This window comes from Drosophila obscura, unplaced genomic scaffold (genome assembly GCF_018151105.1).
Source record: "Drosophila obscura isolate BZ-5 IFL unplaced genomic scaffold, ASM1815110v1 contig_97, whole genome shotgun sequence".
Classification (NCBI taxonomy): Eukaryota; Metazoa; Arthropoda; class Insecta; order Diptera; family Drosophilidae; genus Drosophila; species Drosophila obscura.
Window position 1 is genome coordinate 272,698 of NW_024542891.1, and position 24,317 is coordinate 297,014.

Here is a 24,317-nt window from a genome sequence, read left to right on the forward strand (position 1 = left end):
TGCAAACGATATCACAACTCATTTTCCTTCTCGCTCGCACACTCTGCCGCGTTCAGTGCGCGAGCAACCCCTAGCGGAGGAGATGTAGAATATAATTGGAACATGTACAGTCTACATGTTAGATGTAGAATATACATTGTATATGTAGATGTAGATATCATATGTAGCAAAAAAATGTAAAATGTAAAAAATTTTTTTTTTCTAAAATTCTTAAAAATCATAAGCTCAAAAATGTATATACTGACTGAGTACGGGTATAAGTAGAGTCGCGTCCCCAGAAGCGACTCACACGTTCCTTCTCGTTCTCAATGAACTTTGATTCAACAAATATATTTATATATCTATATATTAAAAAGAAAAAAAAAATGTGGAAAGGGGCAAACATTTTCCGCGCAGCATTTTCCTTGCTTTCAACTATCTTTTACTTTGGGTTTTCGTTTCTTATTTGCTTTTGCTTCTGCTTTATCGCTTCTCGTTTCTCCATTCGTTTTGTGTGTGTGTGTGTGTGTGTGGTGTGTATGTGTTTTTGCTTGAGATCAAAAGATAGTTTAACAAGTCCAGGACTCAGGGGTATCAGGAGGATCTGGTGGAGTACGAAGGAAGAACGAAATAACGAAAGAAAGATCATGCCTCGCGAGGAGTCTATGTACAGAACGGCATATCCGGTTTTAATACTTTTGCGCTCCTCGCATAGCGTCTCTAAACTTTTAGCTACAATTATTACAACTCCGGGGCAACCAGACCTAAGGCTATCCTATCCTAAGTCCCATAGGTATTGTATTGTATTATATTGTACGTAATATGATTTAGAAAAAAAAACAAAAAAAAAAATATATATATAGAGTTTGCTACGTTCTAGGTGCTATGTATATATCGATATATCTAGCTCGCTCGAGGCGAGTCCTGGGTCTAGGTCTAGGTCTACGTCTAGGTCTAAACATCCAAACTTAATCAAAAGTAAACGGTCGTCTCCATCGCCAACTGCATCTGCCTCTGCCTCTATATCGTTGATCATTGCACTGTCCTAGTAGTTCCACGCGGCTGCTGGCGCGACACTGGCTACCGCCTGGGCAGCTGCCACAGCCCCGCTGCCAGCAGCTCCTCCTGTGGCGGCGACACAGGCCGCTGACGATTCCTCGGCGTCAACCTGGCCGGGGGCGCCGTTGCTGCTTAGGCGGCTGACGCGCACCAGACGCAGCTTCTCCTCGTTGATCACCTTCAGCTTCTTCTCCGCCTCGCAGTCGAGGCCACCATCCAGCTGCTGCTGCAGCTGCTGCAGCTGCCCTCCAGCGACTCGTTGTCGCTGGCGAACGCCAGCCGCAGCGCCTCCTTCTGCTACTCGGAGAAGAGGACGCGCTGCTTCTTGCTGGGCGGTGCACCGCCCACGGAGCGTCGTTGCTGGAGGTGTCGCTGCTGTTGTCCTGCTAATTGGGGCCGGTGCTGCGGCGCCGCTTGCTCGGCTCCCGCCACTCGTTCTTGAGCAGCTGCAGCCGCTCCACATTATTGGCGTCGCTCAGCCACAGCTGCATCCGGATGAACGGTTCCGGCCCTTGATCGAGAGCATGTGCCAGGGCTTCGGTTTGCTGAGCAGCTCCGACACGGAGCCCTCCGACAGGCCCAGCACCGCCTCGCCGAAGATCTTCTGCCCGATGTTGTTCGCCAGCAGCGCCTCCTTGATCTTGGTGGTGATGTCGTGCGTGTCCAGGTCCTGGGTGAGGGCGGCCATCTCGTATACGGTGGGCAACATGTGCTTCAGAGATTGTTCCCTTGTTCCCCGCAGAGACACTGGGTTCATCTGGTTGTTACTCACATGAGGAAGGCTCCCTCGCGTGGTGTGCGGGCTATCAGCTCCTGGTAGAGTCGCGCCATCTTGTCCTGGGCGAGATCTTCGTGGCGGAGTCGCTGCTGCTGTTCGCGCTCCCGTTTGCGCTGCTCCCGCTGCTGCTGGTGCTGTTGGTGCTGCTGCTGGGCGGCGGCCACCACAGCGTCGCGCTACTCGGAGGCCATGTGCTGCTGCTGCATTGGGGGCATTGGGTTCCGTTTGATTACCGAATATCACTGACTTTTGTGAAAATTACGATAAGACCTAGGAGTCCACAGACGTGAGGAAGAATATATAAAAAATTAGCTTATAATCATCGTTATAATCATCGTTTTAAACTCAATAAAATCGATAATTTTTTTTCATTTAAGAAGAATTGAAAATTTACTTACATATTTTAGTTGGTTTGTGCGCTAAGACAACAGACACGCAGGCAACCGAGCCTAAGCCCCAGAGATGGAAGTTGGAAGAGTCTTTTATCTCTAAAAATATATTTTTTTTTTGGTATCTATACTGGGAATTTGAACACCCGAACGCTGGCTGGGATCAGTATGGATCACCGTAGATTACCTCGTCACTAAAACTGACGGTCCGCTCAGTGTCGTCGGGAGGGCGGATCGACGAGAGCTTGGGGGGGAAAGAACTAGTTTGATTATTTGGTGTGGGCCAATCTACCACATCGCCAATGCCTTCATATTCTATGGGCGGCTGTGTGCCGGACGACGCATCATCCGATTCCGAAATTATGTTGGGCAGTCCCAGTTCGGTCCTACGACGGTTGACGTCGAATGGGTAGAGATGCAAGCCGAGCTCCTTGTAGCGCCTCATGCAGTCCAAGAAGTTCTGACGGCGAGTCGCCGTCTCGCCCACGCTCTGCTGGACCGATCGCTGGTCGACGCTGCGCCTCTGGTCCGTGGTGGAGCTGCTGTCCGAGTCTCTGTCCGTGCCATAGCCCGAGTCAGAGACATGCTGAGCACGAGATGATACCATTCCGATACCCCTGTGACCTGTGGACGTGGATGTTCTTCCTCCGGGACTTTGGCGTTGCCAACGTGCAGCTCCAGCAGATGGCCGCTGATTCGTTCCTGCTCGATGCTGCGATCGAGAAAGACTTGCTCCCGCTGGCGATAGAGTTCCAGCTGCAGGCACGACAGCTCGTCGGTTAGCGAGTCATTTAGGTGGGTAACTTCCTCGTTGCGGATCAGTCCCCAGCGGATGGTGCACGGTATGTGGAATGGCATTAGGACGCAGAGCTTGGCCACCAGGCACTTGATCATACGCATCGTCTGGAAAGGGTACGTTGCGGATCAGCTAGAGCTGGAGGGTGTGGACATGTGGACTGGACTCACCTCGCTGTAGGTTCGCTCCGAGAGGGGATGGATTATCATCTGATTAACCACCCTGCGCAGACATTTTCGGGCCCCAGACAACTCGTGCAGCTCGCTGCGTACCCTCTGCGGAGGATGGGATAGCATATATGTAGTATATACGGGTGGAAGCGACTGGACAACATACTTACAATGTTCATATCGCTGCAATTCTCGCCCTCAACGAGCTTATCGAGCAGATCATAGAACTTGTTCTGTGCCTCACTGGCCCGCGTGCACATCACGGCCCGTTGGTTCTTGAACCGCTTGAGGGAGTCCTCAGCCAGCTGATAGAGATCCCTGTCCAGGCGCATATTCTGGTCCAGGTAGGCAATGGCCTCCGCGAAGTGGTATCGCTCCAGTGGTTGTCCCACCAGTTCGGCCTGCTCATCGCTGCCAAAGATCAGCGGCTCCATGTCGCGAAAGCCCGTTCGCCGGAACTCCATCAGTCGGCGGTGGAGCTGTTCACAGAACTCCTCCTCACCCTGCACGGACTCCACCACTTCCACCAGCTCGCCCAGCAGCCGCACCTTGTTCAGTCTGCCCATCAGCCCCATGTGGCGAGGCGATCTATCGACGGTGGGCCGTGCGTGGGTGGATCTGGCGTCCGTCGCGTTGACTATTTCATGCAAATGGCCAGCTATGGGTGGCCGTGCCAGCAGATAGGGTAACGAGTCAATGGTCCGCAGATTATGGGATACAGACGGCAACCCATTTAGGTTCACCCTCGATATGCTGTGTGCCGAGTGCAGGTGGCGTCTGGCCTCCCCGCGATCACGATCCTGTCGTTCATACTGCTCGGCAATGTTGGTGCTGGCCGGCGACAGGTTAAGCGTCAGCACGGAGCCGGTATCCGACAGTGAGGCTGCCGAATTGTTGTCATCCTGAGGCAGGGACTGCCATCTGCTTACCTCTGCATTGACATCCTGGGCACCTGGGAGAGCGTCATTGTAGCGCGCCATTATCTGGCGCAGCTCATCGCGCACATCCTCAGCGCCATAGTGCTCAGTGAAGTTGTCCTCTATCGCATCCGTGTCCATGAAGCCGAGCCAGGGGGACGACCCCTCGTGATCGCCATAGCCGTTTGGTGGCAGTGCGTGACTCCCGTTGCTCATTGCGCTGCAGAAGTGATGTGAGAGAGATCAGGAACCAAAAAATTTATGTTTTCATTAAGCAATTTTGATCAAAAAATTTTTCTAAAAGCCGTGAGACTGAATCGATATCGAAAAACTGAAGGGAAACACCAATACGAATCTGTGACAATGGGAATTTTGAATGGCCGCCTGCTGGGACAAGGCCATATCGATACTGCTGCTGCTGATTGGCTTCACCTGCCTGGCCAAACAGGGGAGCGAGTTACGAGGAGTCCAAATGGGGCATAAAGCTCAAGAGGATCCTGTCCATAGGTACATAGGGTACATAGGTACCCAAAACTCATTCATATGTGGACACAGGAGTGGCTTGGAGACTCTGTTGCAGTGCCATCTTGGCGCAGATGCTCCGCTATCGACTGCTGGATGTGGACGTACTTTGCCTTCAGTTGAGAGATCTCCGCATGAACCTCGTTCTGCTTCTCCGTTCATTACGTGCTGTAGATTCCTCCCTGGCGACACGCCTGCTTGGCGCTTGCCATCGATTCCTCTTGGGAGGAGAGCCCGCAAATTATTGTTCAAATACAAAATTGTTAGCAATAATAATGAATAAACTGCAAAAAAAAAATGTTATTGAATTTACATACAATTTTAAAAATGTAATTTAATTTAAAATGTATTATATGGATATGCATAAAAAACGAGAAGGAACGTGTGAGTCGCTTCTGGGGACGCGACTCTACTTATACCCGTACTCAGTCAGTATATACATTTTTGAGCTTATGATTTTTTAGAATAAAAAAAAAAAAATTTACATTTTTTTGCTATATCTGTTATCTACAGATGGACGCGATCCACTCTGCGCTCCATCACGGGCGCTAGCCGTAGGCCGAGCTGGAGAGAACAGTCTCTCGACACCTACGCGCCTTTACACAACCGTCATCAACCCTCAGCTTTGTACCAGCAAATACACGCCAATTATATTTGACGCCCCCGACTATTATTTATTCGGAATCCAGGCTGTGGGAACCACCAACATCCACCCTCCTACAAAACATTGGTCCTTCGAGCCGGATCTTCGCCTTCCCTATAAGGAGGAGTCCAACCTGCAAGCATCGGTGGATTACATCGCTACGTTCCGAAGATAAGTACGATTTCGTCTTCCCAAATCGTTTCCTAGTGCGTTTTTGATTTATTCCCCACCAAGTTCGAGTTCCGCGATATATGTAAATATATTCTTATATACATATCTGTGCATAAAGTGATATCCTTCTCTGTGCTTCCTTCTCTTTCGCCAACGCCATATTATCGGCGATTCCGGCCGTTCTCCGTTCCGTCGCCTCCAAATACCAGTGCTACGGTAGTTCTTCCATTCCGTTTTGTCTGGGCATGAGTTGTGAAAAATTAAATATATTCAATAAAATCCAACTGTACCCCAATTCACTAAAACATATGTGCATTCCAATTCGCAAGAGCACCCAGTGGACCACAAGACGATAGTAAAGCGGAACTATCGCAAAATGTTCGTAAACGGACTTAGAAATGATAAAAATCCGTGAGTTGTTACTGAAGCCTCGCTCAATGTCCGCAAGCGGACTCAAAAAAGAGCATTTAGCGGACAAAAAGCATGGGACGTTTAAGTATTCGCAAAAATTACGCAAACGGGCTTACAATTTAGTGAAAAATTGACAAGAAAGTAAAACATAACGGAGAAAATAGCTAGCTACCGGTAAAGTATCGCCAAATGTTCGCAGACGGACTTAGAAAAAGAGCATTTATTGTACTTAAACCAAGCGTCGACTAAAGTCGCGCAAAATTATCGCAAACGGAATTAAAAATGAGTGAAAACTGGACAAGTCTTAAAATTATTCAGTGTTCTTGGGTAGCAGTAGGATAGGTTTATAATTCCCAACTGCTTCTAGCTGTGAGGACATGGAAACCCCGATGCCGATCAGAGGCGTAGAGGTTAACCGTGATCACTAGCGTGTTCCTCCGGAATGAGACTTGGTCATTGCACGTCGGCTGAGTTGACTTTTGCGATTATTCCTAATGTGAATAACTCGTCTGTGTACATTTTAATAGCCGGGAATAGCGTTTGCGCCGTCCCTACTTAAATAATAAATATGCGAACAAAATACGAGACAAAAAATATTATTTTTAATTTACTTTTAATATTAATAGTGGGCTACTTTTAATATTACTTTCGGCTTGTTAATGATATTAAAATTGTTGAAATAATTTGCAGTAAACAAAACGTGAGTCGAATATTTAATCCGTGTATATCTTGTGCATCCTTTGGTTTCAGCCTTCCAGTAGTATATACATATATTAAACAGAATGTAAGGTTTCCTTTTATGTTTGTATTTATTCGTATTTTGTATTTTGTTAGCACTGCGCTTGTCGTCAATAATATAAAAATATAATTCTTTCTCAATACGTCCACACAGCTCAGAAGTCAGAAGAAGAAGAGAACGATATTATACAAGTGTGACCGTATATCGATATTAAGAAAAAGAAAAATTATTATTCATTAAGAATATAATGTTTTTGTTACTAATATCGATAACATTGAATATACTATATTCAATTTGATATTTTAACACACCTCCTCAAAAATATTATATTCTTTATCACTGGTTACATATTTACGTTAAAACAAGGCAGGCTATTATGTGAGTTAACATATAGTCCAGCATTTGCTGCGAAGATTAGGGAAAACCCATAAAAACCTAATCAAACCATTTCAAATTAAAATTACGTTAAAAAATTATATCAGTTCAAAAATTAAGCAATAAAAAAAATATTTGTGTAGTCTCTCCATGAGATCAATTAAGTGTTTCATCTTCAGTTCATTAGACCCATTTGATTTCTCAGTTCAATGAATCGTGGTGCTGGCAATGTCTTCGTCAATAAGTCTGCGATTTGTTTATCTGTTGGAATATAAACAAGATTTATCAAATTCTTCTCAACTTGTTCCCTTGTAAAATGATATTTTATATCTATATGTTTGGAGCGTTTATGACATGAGGGGTTATTGGCAATACTTATGCAACCTTGGTTGTCTTCATATAACTTAATTGGATTTGTTAATTCTATTTTTAAACTTGCTAGCAAGGATTTTAGCCAAATAGCCTCTCGAACAGCTTCAAACAAAGCCATATATTCTGCTTCTGTTGATGAAGCAGCTACAGAACTCTGTTTTCTTGTGTTCCAACAAATTACGTTAGATTCAAACATTTTGAATAGGTATCCAGTTGTGCTTCTTCTATCTAATTCACTCCCACCCCAGTCTGAATCTACATAGCCTATAAAATAATTATTTATTTGTACTGCTTTCTGAAAAGTTAATTTCAAATCAATTGTTCCTTTATGGTACCTTAAAACTCTTTTTAAGCATTGCCAAAGTTCACTATTATTCTTTTCACAATAGCGACTTAAAAGATTTACAGAAGTGCTTAGGTCTGGTCTTGTACATAACATTACATACATTAAACATTCTATTAAATTTTGAACAAGGAGCATCACGCTTGTCATCTGAGTTTAACGCTATATGATTTAATTTACTTGGAAGAGGACAGTTTACTGGATTGCATTTATCCATATTAAATTTTAAAATTATATTTTGTATATATGCAACTTGACTTAAACTTATTTGACTATCATGTCTATCGACTTTGATTCCTAAGAAAAATTTTATTTCCTTTAAATCAGTCATTCTAAATTGATTCATCAAATATGTTTTAAAATCATTCATAGTTTTTAAACTTTTAGTGGATATTACTAAATCATCTACATATAAAAGAACATATATATTGGTAGTTATATCACCTTTATCAAGAAGGTAAATACAACGATCTACAGATGAATTTACAAAACCTATTTCCTTTAATGCATTCTCAAACATATCAAACCAACACCTTGCAGCTTGTTTGAGACCATAAATTGCTTTATGTAGTTTACAGACTTGATTTTCTTTAGCTATTAGACCTTCAGGTATTTTCATGTATATCTCTTCTTTTAAAATACCATTCAAAAATGCTGTTTTTACATCCATGTGATGTACTTCAAGGTCATATTGATTAGAAAAAGACATAATTAATCTAAAACTTGTGATTCTTGCTACAGGAGCAAAAGTCTCATTATAATCGATTAAATATTCTTGCGTAAACGGCTACTAGTCTTACTTTATATTTTATTGGCTCACCGAATTCATTCTGCTTAATTGTAAAAACCCATTTACAATCCACAATATTTTTGTTTTCAGGCTTTTGAACAATTGACCATGTTTTGTTTATTAAATGTGAGCTTAGTTCTTCTTTAACAGCTTCTTCCCAGTGTTCTCTATCTTTATTATATTTTATCTCCTCAAATTTATTGGGAGTTGAATACAATAAAGTCTGTGCATTCATTACACAATTATTTATTAAATCTTGACACTTTTGGTTTCTCTTTTAACCTTTCACTTTTTCTAATATTTATCTGCGAGTCCAACATTACGTTATCATTACCTTCATTTGGTAAAATATCACCAGAGACTTCTGGATCGGCATCCTCTAACTTTACTCCAACTTCACTAGGCTGTTTTTCTGACTTATCAGAATTTTCTTCCAAAGTTTCCAAACTGAAACTTTCACCATCTTCATCATTAAGATGCATGGCATTTTCAACAACAGCTCTAGATTTACACATGTTTGTTTCGTCAACAATAACATCTCTTGCTATTACAAATTTTTCAGTTTCCACATTCCATACTCTATAACCATTTGATTCATAACCAACAAGTATACCTTTCCATGATTTTTCATCGAATTTTCTTTTCCTTATTTTAATATGGACATATACTGTTGAACCAAATACCTTTAAGTATTTCAAGCACGGCTTTTTGTTGTGCCACATTTCGTATGGTGTCTTCATGCATTCTCTCAATGCATTACTTGGGCTCCTTTTTATTAGATAGGTAGCTGTCAGCACAGCTTCACCCCAGAAACTTTTCTGAAGGTCTGCCCCTATAACCAGAGAACGAGCTTTCTCTGTAATTGTTCTTATCATCATTTCGGATACACCATTTAACTGAGATGTATGTGGAACTGTCAAGTGCTAGCTGATGCCTTTTTCTACGCAAAATTCTCGCATTTCATTTGATAAATATTCTCGCCCATTATCTATGTATAAATTTACTACTTTCAAATTAAAATGTGCCTCAGCCTTTAAAATAAAATCTTTAAAAACACCAAACACATCAGACTTGTAAGTTAATAAGTACGTAACACAGTAATGTGTATACTGGTCAATAAAAACAACGTAGTAATTCTTTCTATCTACTGTTGTTGGTGAAATTGGACCACACACGTCCGAATGAATAACAAACAGTGGCCTATTTATGTGATCTTTATTTTTAAATTTTTCAAACTGGAGTCTTGCTTGTTTTCCTTTAATACAACTCTCACATAGCTCTTCACTGGGTTGAATATTGTTTAAAATATAAGAATCCTCAAATAAATTTTTATGTTTTATTTCTAGAAATTTGCCCTTTGCTTATATGCCCCAACCTCTCATGCCATAAGCTATAATTTATTTTATTAGATGCAAATGCTTGCTTAGGTATTGTAAACCTAACAGACGGAACATTACGTTATCATTACCTTCATTTGGTAAAATATCACCAGAGACTTCTGGATCGGCATTCTCTAACTTTATTCCAACTCCACTAGGCTGTTTTTCTGACTTATCAGAATTTTCTTCCAAAGTTTCCAAACTGAAACTTTCACCATCTTCATCATTAAGATGCATGGCATTTTCAACAACAGCTCTAGATTTACACATGTTTGTTTCGTCAACAATAACATCTCTTGCTATTACAAATTTTTCAGTTTCCACATTCCATACTCTATAACCATTTGATTCATAACCAACAAGTATACCTTTCCATGATTTTTCATCGAATTTTCTTTTCCTTATTTTAATATGGACATATACTGTTGAACCAAATACCTTTAAGTATTTCAAGCACGGCTTTTTGTTGTGCCACATTTCGTATGGTGTCTTCATGCATTCTCTCAATGCATTACTTGGGCTCCTATTTATTAGATAGGTAGCTGTCAGCACAGCTTCACCCCAGAAACTTTTCTGAAGGTCTGCCCCTATAACCAGAGAACGAGCTTTCTCTGTAATTGTTCTTATCATCCTTTCGGATACACCATTTAACTGAGGTGTATGTGGAACTGTCAAGTGCTAGCTGATGCCTTTTTCTACGCAAAATTCTCGCATTTCATTTGATAAATATTCTCGCCCATTATCTATGTATAAATTTACTACTTTCAAATTAAAATGTGCCTCAGCCTTTAAAATAAAATCTTTAAAACACCAAACACATCAGACTTGTAAGTTAATAAGTACGTAACACAGTAATGTGTATACTGGTCAATAAAAACAACGTAGTAATTCTTTCTATCTACTGTTGTTGGTGAAATTGGACCACACACGTCCGAAATGAATAACAAACAGTGGCCTATTTATGTGATCTTTATTTTTAAGTTTTTCAAACTGGAGTCTTGCTTGTTTTCCTTTAATACAACTCTCACATAGCTCTTCACTGGGTTGAATATTGTTTAAAATATAAGAATCCTCAAATAAATTTTTATGTTTTATTTCTAGAAATTTGCCTTTGCTTATATGCCCCAACCTCTCATGCCATAAGCTATAATTTATTTTTATTAGATGCAAATGCTTGCTTAGGTATTGTAAACCTAACAGACGGAACATTATCAAAATAATGTGCATTCATAATATTAATTTCTTCTTTACTTACTAGTACACCTCCTGGGTGGAATACAACAGTAAAGCCAGCATCTTGCATCTTCTTAACAGATATTAAAATTTGTGTGACTTCAGGACAAAATAATACATTTTGTAGGGTTATTGGGGTCGTTGTATCAGTAATTAGGTTTATAGTTCCCATCTTTTGTAGCAGGAATATATTCGTTTGATTTTGCTACAGCAATTTTAATTGGCGATTCAAGTGAATTGACGTTTGATAAAAGACTTTCATTATTAATTATATGATCTGATGCACCGAATCTAATAAAATGAAATTTCGTTATTGCTATTGTTATTATGACGCTTTAACATGAATGCGAACCCGGAATTGCGAACTGGTTCATTTTGGCCTTGTGCCATTTGCGCTTGTCTTTCTTGATTGTTTTCCATTTCTTTCTTGTATTTAAAGCAATCCTTTTTGATATGTCCAGTCTTGCCACAATGGTAACATTTTAATTTATTAAATTTGTTTTTAGACTTAAACTGAATTTTATTTTGGAAATTTGTTTTATTTTGAAAATTATTAAATTTATTAACTTTATTCACTGCATGTAATACTTTAAGACTTGTGTCTTTTGAGGACTGTTTTAGTTTTATTTCGTGATCTAAAAGTCTATTTTTAACGAATGCTAAAGTCAAATTATTTTCTGCTAATGTTTCAATGGCAGTAATGACGCCATCATAAGAAGAAGGTAGAGACAGCAGTAAATGGCTCACCTTGTCCATTTCGTCCAGCTTTGCGCCAGATGCGATCAACTCTGTTATAAGGTCAAAAACTGTAAAATGGTTAACTAATACCATTTCGCCTTTTAATTTTAATGACAGCAATTGTTTTCTGAGAGACAATTGGCTGGCTAAACTTTTTCTCTCATAAATTTTATCTAAATTTGCAAATATTTCTTTAGCACTACATTCACTTGTGGCAAAACTCAAAAAGGAATCACTTAAATATTCAATTATTGTATTCTTGGCTGATATTTCAAGCTTTTTCCATACATCGGATGCACCATCACAAACTTCATCAATCCCTTTTATGGTATCGTTTTCGCTCAATAATGCCCTTATGCGAAATTTCCAAATTGCGTACTTTTCCCCGTCGAATGGTTTAATATTTCTTTTTGCCTTTTCCATTCTGTTATTAACAAAAAAATATATGAAATATTGTACTTATCTGAAATGGTAGGCTGGGCCCATAACCTATTGAAATAATTTTCAGTAAACAAAACGTGAGTCGAATATTTAATCCGTGTATATCTTGTGCATCCTTTGGTTTCAGCCTTCCAGTAGTATATACATATATTAAACAGAATGTAAGGTTTCCTTTTATGTTTGTATTTATTCGTATTTTGTCTTTTATTAGCACTGCGCTTGTCGTCAATAATATAAAAATATAATTCTTTCTCAATACGTCCACACAGCTCAGAAGTCAGAAGAAGAAGAGAACGATATTATACAAGTGTGACCGTATATCGATATTAAGAAAAAGACAAATTATTATTCATTAAGATATAATGTTTTTGTTACTAATATCGATAACATTGAATATACTATATTCAATTTGATATTTTAACAAAAATCGTATCGTAAATGATAGCATAAAAGGCTCGCAAAAGATATTATAAAAGGTCCGCAAACGATACCTTCTGCGAGCTACCGAAAGAGAAACTTTCACTGCCACAAACTGAGCGACTAGTGATTCATTTTCTTATCGTTTTTGGATCTGAATTCGATAGTTTTACCCGTTTGAGTTTCGCGTAACTCACGTTTGCGATATCGTTTACGAAGTTTTGGTCTACTGTTAACAGAATAAAAACCCACCCCAACAATTATTAAGTGTTTTTATTCCGACATCTATATACACATATTTATTTCCATAGTTGGCTGCAATAGATCGATCTATATCTATATCGATGGATCCATATTACCAACTATATATGTACATAATAGCCTTTTTACACTGGGCGCGTCTGCTATGGATATCGGCATAGACGCAATGAAGCAGAAAAGGCGTTTACATTGGAAGACGTGCGTCTTGAATTTGGATTTGGGTGTTTGATGACAAGGAAAGATGCACAAATTTTTGAAAATCAACAGAATTAAGCAAGACATCAGGAAAATGGACAAAAAAGAATTGATTCTCATATTTAAATATTATTTTCAGAAATTTCATTGTAGAGTTTGTGGGAGTTCTTCTTCAAATTATGAAAACCACCGAAGTTCGTCTCCAGCAGTGTCTTAATGGCATCAGGGGGTCAGAAAAATTTCAAATGATAATAATACAATCAGTTTCAAGTATTTTATTTAATGACTTTATTTATATTTTCACCTTTTTGCACAATCATACATTTTTAGCGCCAAAATTTGATTTTTGATCTACAATTTTTTGTTGTAATTAGTGCTGATAGTTGCGCTGATAGGCAGAAAATCCCAAAAATGAGCAAAAGCAATCGAATATATCGAATAGACGCACATGAATCAGAAACTGACGCAACTTTTTGCCACCACTAGGGCCCTATGCTTAACCTATGTAAAAAAAAACTGCGTCTCCGGCAAGACGCAAAGAAGCATGACGCAGCCCCAATGTAAACAGCCTATAAAAATAGCATAACGCACATACAACGAGAAGGAACGTGTGAGTCGTTTCTGCGGACACGACTCTACTTATACCCGTACTCAGTCAGTATATACATTTTTAAGCTTATGATTTTATAGAATTAAAAAAAAAAAAAAATTTTACATTTTAAATTTTTTAGCTACATCTGATATCTACATCTACATATACAATGTCTATTCTACATCTAACATGTAGATTGTACATGTTCCATTCATATTCTACATCTCCTCCGCTAGGGGTTGCTCGCGCACTGAACGCGGCAGAGTGTGCGAGCGAGAAGGAAAATGAGTTGCGTTGTCGTTTGATGGAGGGGGCAGGGGATGCAACTGAAAATGAATTTCTTCATTCTGGCTATAATTATGATCCGATCTGATTCAGATTTGGCAATCTGGTAGATATGGGCATTCTCTACGATACTGCGTTTTTAGTTTTATCGTATCTTTAAAACTGTGCCAGCCACAGATTTTCGTCCTTTGTGTGGGCGGGAAGGGGGCGGGGCGAAATTTTGAAATACACTTGTAGCAGTGTGATATCACATGAGTCTGGAAACCAAATTTGGTTTCTCTAGCTCTTATAGTCTCTGAGATCCAGGCGCTCATCAAGACGGACAGACGGACAGACGGACAGACGGACGGACGGACGGACAGACAGACATGGCTATATCGACTCGGCTATTGATGCTGATCAATAATATATATACTTTATGGGGTCGGAAACGTTTCCTTCTCTGCGTTGCACACATCCACTTTTACCACAAATCTAATATACCCCTTAACTCTTTTTTGAGTACGGGTATAAAAATACCACACTCCGTATTTAAATACCGCGTCCCACACATACATTCCGCTCATATCCACATACATTTAACAATAAAAATCTGCGGTTCCGAGCAGTTTACGCGTTCCAGCAATACGTGATATTATCTCCAATTCCGTAACAAATTATCCTCCACCCAGGCACAGCGCATTTCCGCAGCGATTTCGCATTTTTTTCGTGCCAATTGTCGAATTGTATGTCCGAGGGACAAAATTTAAGAAAAACTATCGGTATCACGAACACCAAATTTAAGACAAGAAATAAATTCAAGCTGCCGAATTATCCAAAAAATAAATAGTCCTATGTTTGTTCCGCTTCCACTAACAGACGACTGTATAAGGAATTATTGTTTTTGTTGCATATTCGTTCCGATAGTCTCCGCCACACCAGTAGCAGTTAGTTTCTTGGCTCCGATCCTCGTGCTCGTGTATCCTATCGGCCCTACCACCTCCACGGCATAACAAGGGGAGCAAGAAATCGACCAATTCCGTCCACAATCCATCCGCACTAGATAAGGAAGATTAGTTGCCCACTGCAAAGGTCCGTCAAAAGGGTAAACGGAGGGAAAGCCGCACTAACAATCATTTTTTCAAATATTGCCACAGCCAGTGTGACCGTTCCTCTCCTCGGCGTGTATCAATTTGATCCACCCATTGTTTGGGAACCTCGATCCAGAGCTGCCACAAATAATTCGAGTTGGTATTAAAAATTGTTGTCCAACATCGCGCGAGGCCCTTTCCTTTCCATTCCTCCAGCAGTGGGTTCTTTTTGTGTGTTGAAGGGATTTAGTGCCTTCTCGTGTGGTGCCCAGCCCAGCTTAGTTTTTTTTCTGTTCTTTCGCGGATTCCGCATCCGACTTCACATCCAACCTCTGCGTGTGAGTAGTATGCCAACGGGTTACAAGGACAGCAAAGGGCTTTTTGCTGCGACCTCTCCACTGGTCGGCTACGCACCTCTTCCGCCTCATGAACTACCCCCACTCAAAAGATCAAGTCGCTAGTCACTCCCAGAGCAGCCAGTAGCAGCCCAGCCCAGCCCAGGACCAAGTCGGTTCTCTTCCCGTCTCCCGTCACTCTCAAGGTGCCAGCTCGGATCCAAGACGATCCAACCAGCTCTTTCGGTAATAGTCCCGTCAGCTCGAGACCTTCCATCACAATGGCTCAACCCGCCACCACTACTGCACGAGCAAAATTAGCCGCCGCCATTGGCCGGCTGTCTTCTTTGGAAGCGCGCATCACTTCCGCTCCATCCGCATCTCTTTCCGAGGTTCGCCGAGGACAAATTCTGAGTATGTGGGCGGATGTCCAGGCGGAATATAAAGCTTGCTCCGCAGTGATGGTTGACGAGGACCCAAGGGTCCAAGAAGACATCCGAGAGAAGTACGGCGAGTGCTATGTGGTATTTGAGCAGTGCCTCGCTGACCTCAATGCTCAGCTGGCCCAAACAGCAGTCCATCCGTCTGCACCGCAAACCTAGCAGGGCGGCTGCCGACTGCCTCCCTGCGACATCGAGGTCTTCGCAGGAGATTACGTCCGTTGGCCTACTTTTCGAGATTTATTTACTGCAATTTATATAAATAATTCTAGGCTGTCTCCGGTAGAGAAGTTGTACCATCTCACCGCGAAGACAAGTGGCGATCCGAAGGCCATAGTCGAGAAGTCCCCGCTCACAAACGATGGTTTCGAGTCGGCGTGGTCGGCCCTGCGAAACCGTTATGAAAATAATCGGCTCCTGGTGACCAACCAGATAAATATTTTGCTCTTTTTGCCCCGCGTCGAGTGCGAGACCAGTCGAGCTTTGAAAGAGCTTCAAAGCACAATGCAAGGGGTCCTCACCGCCCTTGCTCACTCCAAGGTCTGCACCGACAACTGGGATAGCCTCTTCGTTACTATTTGTGCCTCCAAGTTGCCGAAGTTGACCCGGTCTTTGTGGGAAGCGTCCGTCACAGACAAGAAGGATGTGCCTCCATGGACGGAAATCGACGCCTTCCTCACTCAGCGCTATTTGACGCTAGAGGCCATGGAGAGCGACCCGTCCACTTTCAAAGGCAATCTGACCCTACCATCGTCCAAAGGTTCCTTGAATCCGCAGCCCTCCGGAAGCAACTTTAATCCGTTCCGGTCTCATGGTAGTCCCGTGCCAAGGAAGTTTCACTCCTTCCAGACACAAGTGAGTCCGAACAGAAGAACGTGTGATCTCTGTTCCAAAGAGAACCATCCGATCCGACTGTGTCCGCACTTCCTACAAATGACCGTGGATGCACGAGCCAGCTGCATTAAAAAAAGGCAGCTGTGCTTGAACTGTTTCGCTAGAGGTCATCAGCTCCGGGAATGCCAAAGCGCCCACAGTTGTTTCACTTGTGGAGCCCGCCACCACAAATTTCCGTGCCCGCGCTCTGATCGACTCGGGCTCCGAGGCGACGTTCATTACGGAACGTCTCTTTAATATCATCCAGTTGCCATTCCGCCTTATTCAGGCCCAGGTTTCAGGCCTAAATCAGACTGTAGCAGCTCAATCCAAGAAACTCTGTGATTTGTCCATTCGCTCCCTGAATACGCCGAGCGTACAGTTAAACGCCACGGCCTACGTCCTGCCAGACATAGCCGGCAATCTCCCTTCATATCCGATCCCGCAGAGCGCGTTGCGAGACTTGCCGAACCTGCCTTTAGCAGACCCTACATTTTATGAGAGCTCACAGATAGACGTTCTGATCGGAGCCGACATCCTTCCGTCCATACTGTTAAGCGGCTCACGGACCGACATCTGTGGTTCCCTCCTCGGACAGCAAACCATCTTTGGGTGGGTGCTTACCGGTCCAGTGCCAAGTGCTGTTCCAGACCAGATTGCATCTTTCTCCACCCAAATTTCCCACGTCCGCGATGCTCGATTGGACAAACTTGTTTTGGGAAGTGGAGGATCTACCTATCAAGGTAGCAGGAGATTTGGACTCCTATTACGAAAGAAATTTTCTTCGAACCACGTCAAGAACGTCAAGCGGAAAGTACGTGGTAACACTGCCGTTTCGTGACCCCGATCATTGTGGGTCAGGCCTGGGGCATTCAAGGTCCATTGCCCTAGCTCAGTTTCTCCGAAATGAGAATCGGCTAAAGAGAAACGTTCCATTTCAAGAACTCTGTGATCCAGGAATATTTAGATCTCGATCATATGACAGAGGTTCCGTCCACTAGGTATAGGTATAGGTTGTCCCGGACGGCCCTCACGGGGCCACGCATAGGCCAATATGGCCCTTAGTTGTCCGGATTGGTGCGTATGGACCTTCTGAGTGTTTTACGCGGTTTCGAAATCCATGAGGATCGAGGAGAGTTTTGCAAAGGCAAGGAGTTCCGCTGGCGTCCTCTTGGATGCATCTTCCAGCGATGCCAGTACCGGGCTGCCAAGATGTTTGTTTCTTGCCCTTGAGAGGGCCGGGCATTGGCAGATTAGATGTTCCAGGGTTTCGATAGCCCCAGATTCATCACATTTCCTACACTTGTCACTGTTGGTGATGCCTAGTTTGACTGCATGTGCTGCAGCCAGGCAATGACCTGTGAGTATACCTATTAGCATCCTACAGTCCTTCCGTGGTAGGTGCAGTAGGTATTGGCTGACATTTCTGGAACTGACCGCCGACGACTGCATGGATCTTATCGCCGCCTGGCTGTCCACGAACAGGTTGATCACGTCGTGTGGACGATCCGTAGACTGAGCAGCCTCTGCCGCTTTCCGTATGGCGAAGACTTCCGCCTGGAATATGCTGCATTGGTCCGGTAGCTTATAGGACAGCCTTATCTCAGGGTCTGTACAGTATATGCCTGCTCCTACTCCTCCTTCCATCTTGGAGCCGTCAGTATAGATGTTGAGGTGTTGAGTCTGGTCCCGACCCCTTTTCCAATCGTCGGGTCCCATGTATGAGGTTGTTTTTACATCCAGGCCAGTTTGGGGGATCATGTAGTCAGATATACTGGTCATGTCTCGGCCAATCGAACTGTGCCCGAATCCTTGTAGAGACATATTGCCTGATGCTACTAAGCGTTGTGCCGCCTTTCCTGCAGTCAGTTGAGCGTGGATGTCCAGGGGGTCGATTCCGATTATGGTTTCGAGAGCTTTTGTTGGGGTTGACCTCAGCGCCCCCGTAATGCAGAGCAGTGCCTGCCGCTGGGTCCTTTCCATAAGCTTATTGTACGTCTTCTTTTCTGTCGCTTGCCACCACACTAAGACTCCGTACAGCAGAGTCGGTAGCACCACCGAGATGTAGATCCAGTGCATTAGAGCAGGTGACAGGCCCCATGTGCTGCTGAGCATCTTCTTGGATGCATATAGCGCAATGGTGGCCTTCTTCACCCTTTCCAAAACATTGGGTCTCCACGCCAGCTTGCTGTCCAGTACTATACCGAGGTATTTGACTTGTGTTTTCGGGGTCAGCCTGGTTTTTTCAATTTTCGGGGGGATCCATGCCGGTACCTTGTATCTCTTGGTGAAGAGAATGAGGTCCGTCTTGTCCGCGTTGATACTGAGTCCTACTTTTCCCGCCCACTCACATATCTCCCTGAGTGTTGATTCCATTATGGAGCTTAGAGTCGATGGACATACTCCCGTAATAATTATGCTTATGTCATCAGCATAAGCTGTTATTTTTGGGGCTCTCCTTTCGAATATCTTTATTAGGTCGTCGACCACCAGGTTCCACAGGAGGGGCGACAGGACCCCACCTTGTGGTGTGCCTCTATGCGCCCCCCTCACCATGGAAGCGGTGCCCCACTCTGATTGCACCCGTCTGCAACTTAGAAGGTTCTTTATCCAGAGGTTGATTGCGGGATGTGTATTGGTCGCTTCTAGGCGGTCCATAATAGCGCTCGTAGTGACGTTGTTGAATGCTCCGGATATGTCTACGAACACTCCTAGAGCATACTTTTTATTATGGAGGGCTCTCTCGATGGTGGCTACTAGCGAGTGCAGTGCCGTCTCTACCGATTTCCCTTTGGTGTAGGCATGCTGGTTGGTTGACATCAGTCTCCCTACATCATTCCTGATGTGTAGATACAGCAGCTTTTCTAGTGTTTTGAGTAGAAAGGAGGTGAGGCTTATCGGTCTGTAATCCTTGGGGCTCATATGGCTGCACTTTCCTGCCTTTGGAAGGAAGACAATCCTCGAGGTCCGCCATTGAATAGGGATATAGCCCGTGCTCAGGCAAGCTGAGTATATTTCAGAGAGCCATGGGGTGATCACGTCTTTGGTCACCTGTAGCATGGCTGGGAATATACCGTCTAGTCCAGGTGCTTTTGTACCCGCAAAGGAGTCTATAGCCCAGTGGATTTTCTTAGACGATATGAGACCTGTTGGGGATGCTCTTCCTCAGTTGCTAGGTCCTGATGCGTTGTAGCGTCGGCAACCTCGGTGCATCCTGGGAAGTGAGCTTCCATTAGTGCTGTTAGGGCTTCTTCACTGCCCTCAGTCCACTGTCCATCTTCTCGTTTCAGCTGACTCTGTATGGTGGGTTGCTTTGATAGCAGCTTCCGAAGTCTAGCTGTTTCTGGGACTTTCTCGATATTGGAGCAGAAGTTCCTCCACGATTTTCTTTGTGCCCTTCGTATTTCCTTCTTGTACTCCCTGAGTAGGATTTTATATTCCTCATTGATCATCTCATCGCTCGCCTGTTTGGCGATTTTGAAGAATTCTTTGAGGTTGTTTCTTTGGAGCGATAGGTCCCGGTTCCACCAGAGTGGTTTGGTCCTCTTTTTCGTTTTCGAGGGTGGGCACGATGCGTGGTACGCATCCAGTAGTTCCTTGGATAGGGTCTCTAGGGACGTTTCTATGTCTTCCGGGGATTTCACTGTGTCCGGACGATTCGCGAGCTTCAAGGTAACTGTCTTTTTAAACTTTTTCCAGTTTGTGTTCCGGGGGTTTCTATTGACAGTTATCTTCGGAGAGTGTTCAAATTCGCACTTAAACTGGATGTACTTGTGGTCTGAGAAGGATGGTCTTTCAAGGACTCTCTAGCCAGATACCAAAGTACTTGTTCCCGCTACGAGTGTTAAATCTAGCACGTTTGAAGAGGTGGGACCTACAAGGGTGTATTCCTCTCGTACGTTTGCTACTTCTAGGTTAGTTGATAGTATGAAGTCTAGGAGCGACTCACCTCTATCGTTGAAGTCGGGGCTTCCCCACACGTTGTTATGTGCGTTTGCGTCAGTACCGACGAGAAGTTGCTGGTCCTTCGGGCTGGATTCCGCCACTAGATGCCTCAACTCTTCAGGTGGAGCCGGCCTGTCGTGTGCCATGTAGCAGGAGGCTACCATCAGGCGCCTTTCCTTGCTTTCTAGCATCACCACGGTCAGATCGTCAGTGCTGTAATGAGACATAAGGTGAGCATGGATTCCCTTCCGTACGAGTACGGCGGTTCTGTTCCTGCTTACCGATGGTGTATAGAATACGTTAAAATTTGAGGACTTTAGCCCGGCCACAGCATTGCCTGAGGCAACCCATGGCTCCTATACTAAGGCTATGTCGGCGGGCCCTTGCTCCATGGCAAAGAGGAGCTCCGCCGACGCAATTTTACTCTTGTGGAGGTTGAGCTGCAGCACACTCACCATGTGCGTCTGGCTCAGCTCCACTCGACGGGTTGACTACTACCGTCAGGTCACCGTCCTCCCCCTCCTCCTCCGAGTCCAGCACAAGACCCTGTGCGGCCTCCACGATGGTGTCCAGACCAAGGTCCTTCTCCACCTCGCCCGCCTGCAGAGTGTGCGCATCTTTGTCCTCGGGGTGGCGCTTTTTCAGCCGCAGGTACACACTGCCCATCCCCCACGCCATCTTCCCGAATCTTGGGTACAGCAGGTCCTCTGCCTCCTTGCTGATCTGGATGATCGCACTCTGGTCCACCTCATTGGGTAGTGGGCTCTCGATATGCAGAATCCTCCAGTTCGCCGTTGGCACATCAGGGTTCTGCCGCTGTAGCAGCTTCAGCGCACGGTCCCCTTGGAGTACGATGGGGAAGAGTACCTTTGCCTTTGGTATGGACGGGATTAGCTCCCTGTCCACCACCTCCAGCTTGGACCCCTCCCACAACGCTTCCAGTTGGCAGACCGTTTGCGTCAGCCATTTGAGTGTGGGGTCGTCAATACATTTAAGTATTTTTACCCCGTTAAGCCACCCTGCACCATCGAACGTGGGCATGGGGGCCGTTGGGTCCTCCTCCATTCTAGCGAACAGCGCATCCACGAGCCGCGCGTGCACCGTCTTCCACCGCGCCGCCGTTATTTTGCCGTTTTCTTCGCTCCGGTCAATCAGTGCCACGATTAAGTGTCGTTTGGTCACCTCACTGACCTTCGCTTTTTGGGGTCGCTTCGCCTGTTTGGGTGTGGGGCCTGCCACCTTGGCCCGCGTTGCCGCTTGCTCACCGGAGTGTCCTTGATGGCACTCTCGGTCGAGCGTTGCCTTTTGGTGGAGACTCTCCTCCACGTTGTTGGCAAATCCCTCCGTCGATGCCTTCATCTGCGGCATCTGCAGCCGTCCCTCTTTTATCTGTTGCTCGGCCCAGGTCATTTTGGCCTTCTCCTCCTTAGAGAGGTCCTTCCTGCCCTGGAGCCGTCCCATGATCTTGAGGGCCGCTTTGTAATGTGCCTTCGCCTTCAACCCCTCCTTGGAACGCTTCGGCCCTTCCCTACGCAGGGAGCTGGAACCTGGTTCCGGGGAGCGGAGAAGGCTGTCTTCCTCCGTCTTGGTTACCGAGAGCACGCTCTCCAGGTCCGAGTCTGTATCGACCACGGCACCTGTGCGGCTCAACTTGGAGTGAGTCCTTTTTGTGGCAGTAGCATTGCAACTGATATGACCTGCTCCCGTCCTATCAGAGGTGTGGCCGCTGGCGACACGCAGAGAGGATTGCTCCTCCCCGTGCCCGCCGGTGGTAGCAGCCACGCTTTCCACCGACGTTTGGGTTGACATCCCAACCCTTGCTTTATCCTTCGTCCGCTCCATTGTTGGCCCAGAGGGTCCATGCTGGTTAATATTTTTCGGGGGCACCACCCCCTAGCGTTTTATGCCTACCCGCCAGGCACCTCCAGCCATGGCCATGGTTCCCCCAAATTTTCGGTCGGGACGACCTGGACCTGGCCTTGGCTAGACACTGCATTACCCCGGACAGAGCAAGCGGCAATGCATTACCCGATCCGGGATAATGCAGTGCCCATTGCCCAGCCGGCACCCTCTGGGAGGGTTCAGCTGGAGGATTTTCGCCGGCCTTCCGTCCACTAACGAGTCTGCCAATTATTATCTCCCGCTCCATGCGGTAATCAAGCCGGAGAGCACTACCACGAAAGTCCGCGTGGTATTCAACGCGTCCAGCCCTTCTTCGAACGGCACGAGCTTAAATGATCTTCTTCATGCGGGTCCGGTCCTCCAATCCGATGTAACCCTCCAAATCCTGAAGTGGCGCTATTTCCGATACGTCTTCAACGCCGACATTACAAAGATGTATCGCCAAATTTGGGAATATTATTTCGAAACCAGGAGGGTGAGATTCGGGACTATGAGCTGAAAACCGTGACCTTTGGTGTCAATTGCGCTCCGTTTCTAGCCATCCGGGTACTGCAACAGCTTGCCGACGACATCCAGTCGCGATTTCCAAAGGCAAGTCACATTGTGCGCCATTTCATGTACGTCGACGACGTCCTAGCCGGGGCAGACTCCATCAAGGATGCTCAGCCGGCTATCCACGACTTGCAGGCCGCCCTCAGCTCCGCAGGTTTTCCACTGCACAAATGGACGTCCAACCAAAAGGAGATTTTGGACGAGCTGCCGAGTGACCACCTCCTGCACACCGATTTTCTGGCTATCGATGCCGAGAGCACGGCAAAGACCCTCGGAGTTCGCTGGAAGGCGTCGTCAGACGAGTTCTTCTTTGTTCCTCCCGTGTTCACGCTTGAGTTATCCTACAACAAGCGAGAAGTTCTTTCCCAAATTGCGAAGCTGTTTGACCCCGCGGGGTGGCTAGCCCCATTCATCGTCCGGTCCAAGATTTTTATGCAGGAGATCTGGTTGCAAGATTTGGGATGGGACGAACCTCTTCCAAGTTCGTTGTGCCAATGCTGGCTAGACTTTCTGCAAAGTTACGCATCACTACCCCATATCAAGACTCCAAGATGGGTATGTTACCAGCCATCGGTAAAGATCGAACATCACGGTTTCTGCGATGCCACCGAAAAGGCGTACGGTGCAGCGATCTACGTGCGCGTCGAGTGTGACCAGCATATCAAGGTGCATCTACTGTCGGCGAAAACACGAGTCGCTCCCGTGAAAACCGTTTCGCTTCCTCGACTAGAGCTGTGCGGTGCAGTGCTCCTTTCCGAAATGGCGACGGCTATCCTGCCAAGCATGCCGACGGAAAGTCATCAATGCTACTACTGGACCGATTCTACTATTGTACTGGCCTGGTTGAGCAAGCCCTCTTGCCACTGGACTACCTTTGTGGCCAATCGAGTGACGAAAATAGCTCAGACTACCGAAACCAGTAATTGGGCTCATGTTCGTTCCGAACATAACCCCGCTGACTTAGCCAGTAGAGGCGTAGCTTTACCAGAACTGGTGGGTAGCCAACTCTGGTGGCATGGACCAGCGTGGTTGCAATCTCCACGTGATCAATGGCCAGCCCAAGCCGCCGAAACTCCAATTCAAACCCTAGAGCAGCGGGCCGTGAAGGTCCATCTCGTTTCCAGCCCACCCGAAGATTTCCTGGAGCGATTCTCCCAGCTTGAGAAGGCTCTTCGAGTGCGGGCATATGTTCTACGTTTTATTCA

General features: G+C 45.0%; 2 protein-coding genes, 1 long non-coding RNA gene and 1 other non-coding gene across 8 annotated transcripts; 1 reads left to right on the forward strand and 3 right to left on the reverse strand.

Annotated features, from left to right (window-relative positions):
• Window positions 1–437: 437 nt before the first annotated feature.
• Window positions 438–2,426, reverse strand: LOC121405505 (homeobox protein cut-like). Of its 4 annotated transcripts, none has more exons than XM_041596249.1 (3): window positions 2,215–2,426; window positions 1,811–2,086; window positions 438–1,708 (listed from the first exon to the last, which is right to left on the reverse strand). In XM_041596249.1, exon 3 carries the CDS (start codon window positions 1,499–1,501, stop codon window positions 1,025–1,027), a length of 477 nt encoding a protein of 158 aa, XP_041452183.1. In that variant the 5' UTR covers window positions 1,502–1,708; window positions 1,811–2,086; window positions 2,215–2,426; the 3' UTR covers window positions 438–1,024. The 4 variants fall into 3 exon arrangements, with proteins under 4 accessions (XP_041452183.1, XP_041452182.1, XP_041452181.1 ...); XM_041596248.1 differs by having other exon boundaries at window positions 438–2,086; window positions 2,215–2,304; window positions 2,393–2,409; XM_041596247.1 differs by having other exon boundaries at window positions 438–2,086.
• A 59-nt stretch (window positions 2,427–2,485) lies between these two features.
• On the reverse strand, window positions 2,486–3,965 carry LOC111080725. Of its 2 annotated transcripts, none has more exons than XM_022376519.2 (3): window positions 3,342–3,965; window positions 3,172–3,276; window positions 2,486–3,108 (listed from the first exon to the last, which is right to left on the reverse strand). In XM_022376519.2, the coding sequence occupies exons 1-3, from the start codon at window positions 3,744–3,746 to the stop codon at window positions 2,647–2,649; spliced, it is 972 nt and encodes a 323-aa protein (XP_022232211.2). In that variant the 5' UTR covers window positions 3,747–3,965; the 3' UTR covers window positions 2,486–2,646. The 2 variants fall into 2 exon arrangements, with proteins under 2 accessions (XP_022232211.2, XP_022232212.2); XM_022376520.2 differs by having other exon boundaries at window positions 3,016–3,108; window positions 3,338–3,965.
• Window positions 3,966–6,224: 2,259 nt separating this feature from the next.
• Window positions 6,225–6,390, forward strand: LOC121405506. Its single transcript, XR_005968610.1, has one exon. It is a non-coding gene; the product is annotated as a U1 spliceosomal RNA (small nuclear RNA).
• A 5,071-nt stretch (window positions 6,391–11,461) lies between these two features.
• Window positions 11,462–12,591, reverse strand: LOC121405493. The gene is made up of 2 exons (XR_005968601.1): window positions 12,294–12,591; window positions 11,462–12,228 (listed from the first exon to the last, which is right to left on the reverse strand). It is a non-coding gene; the product is annotated as an uncharacterized LOC121405493 (long non-coding RNA).
• Between the last annotated feature and the right edge of the window lie 11,726 nt (window positions 12,592–24,317).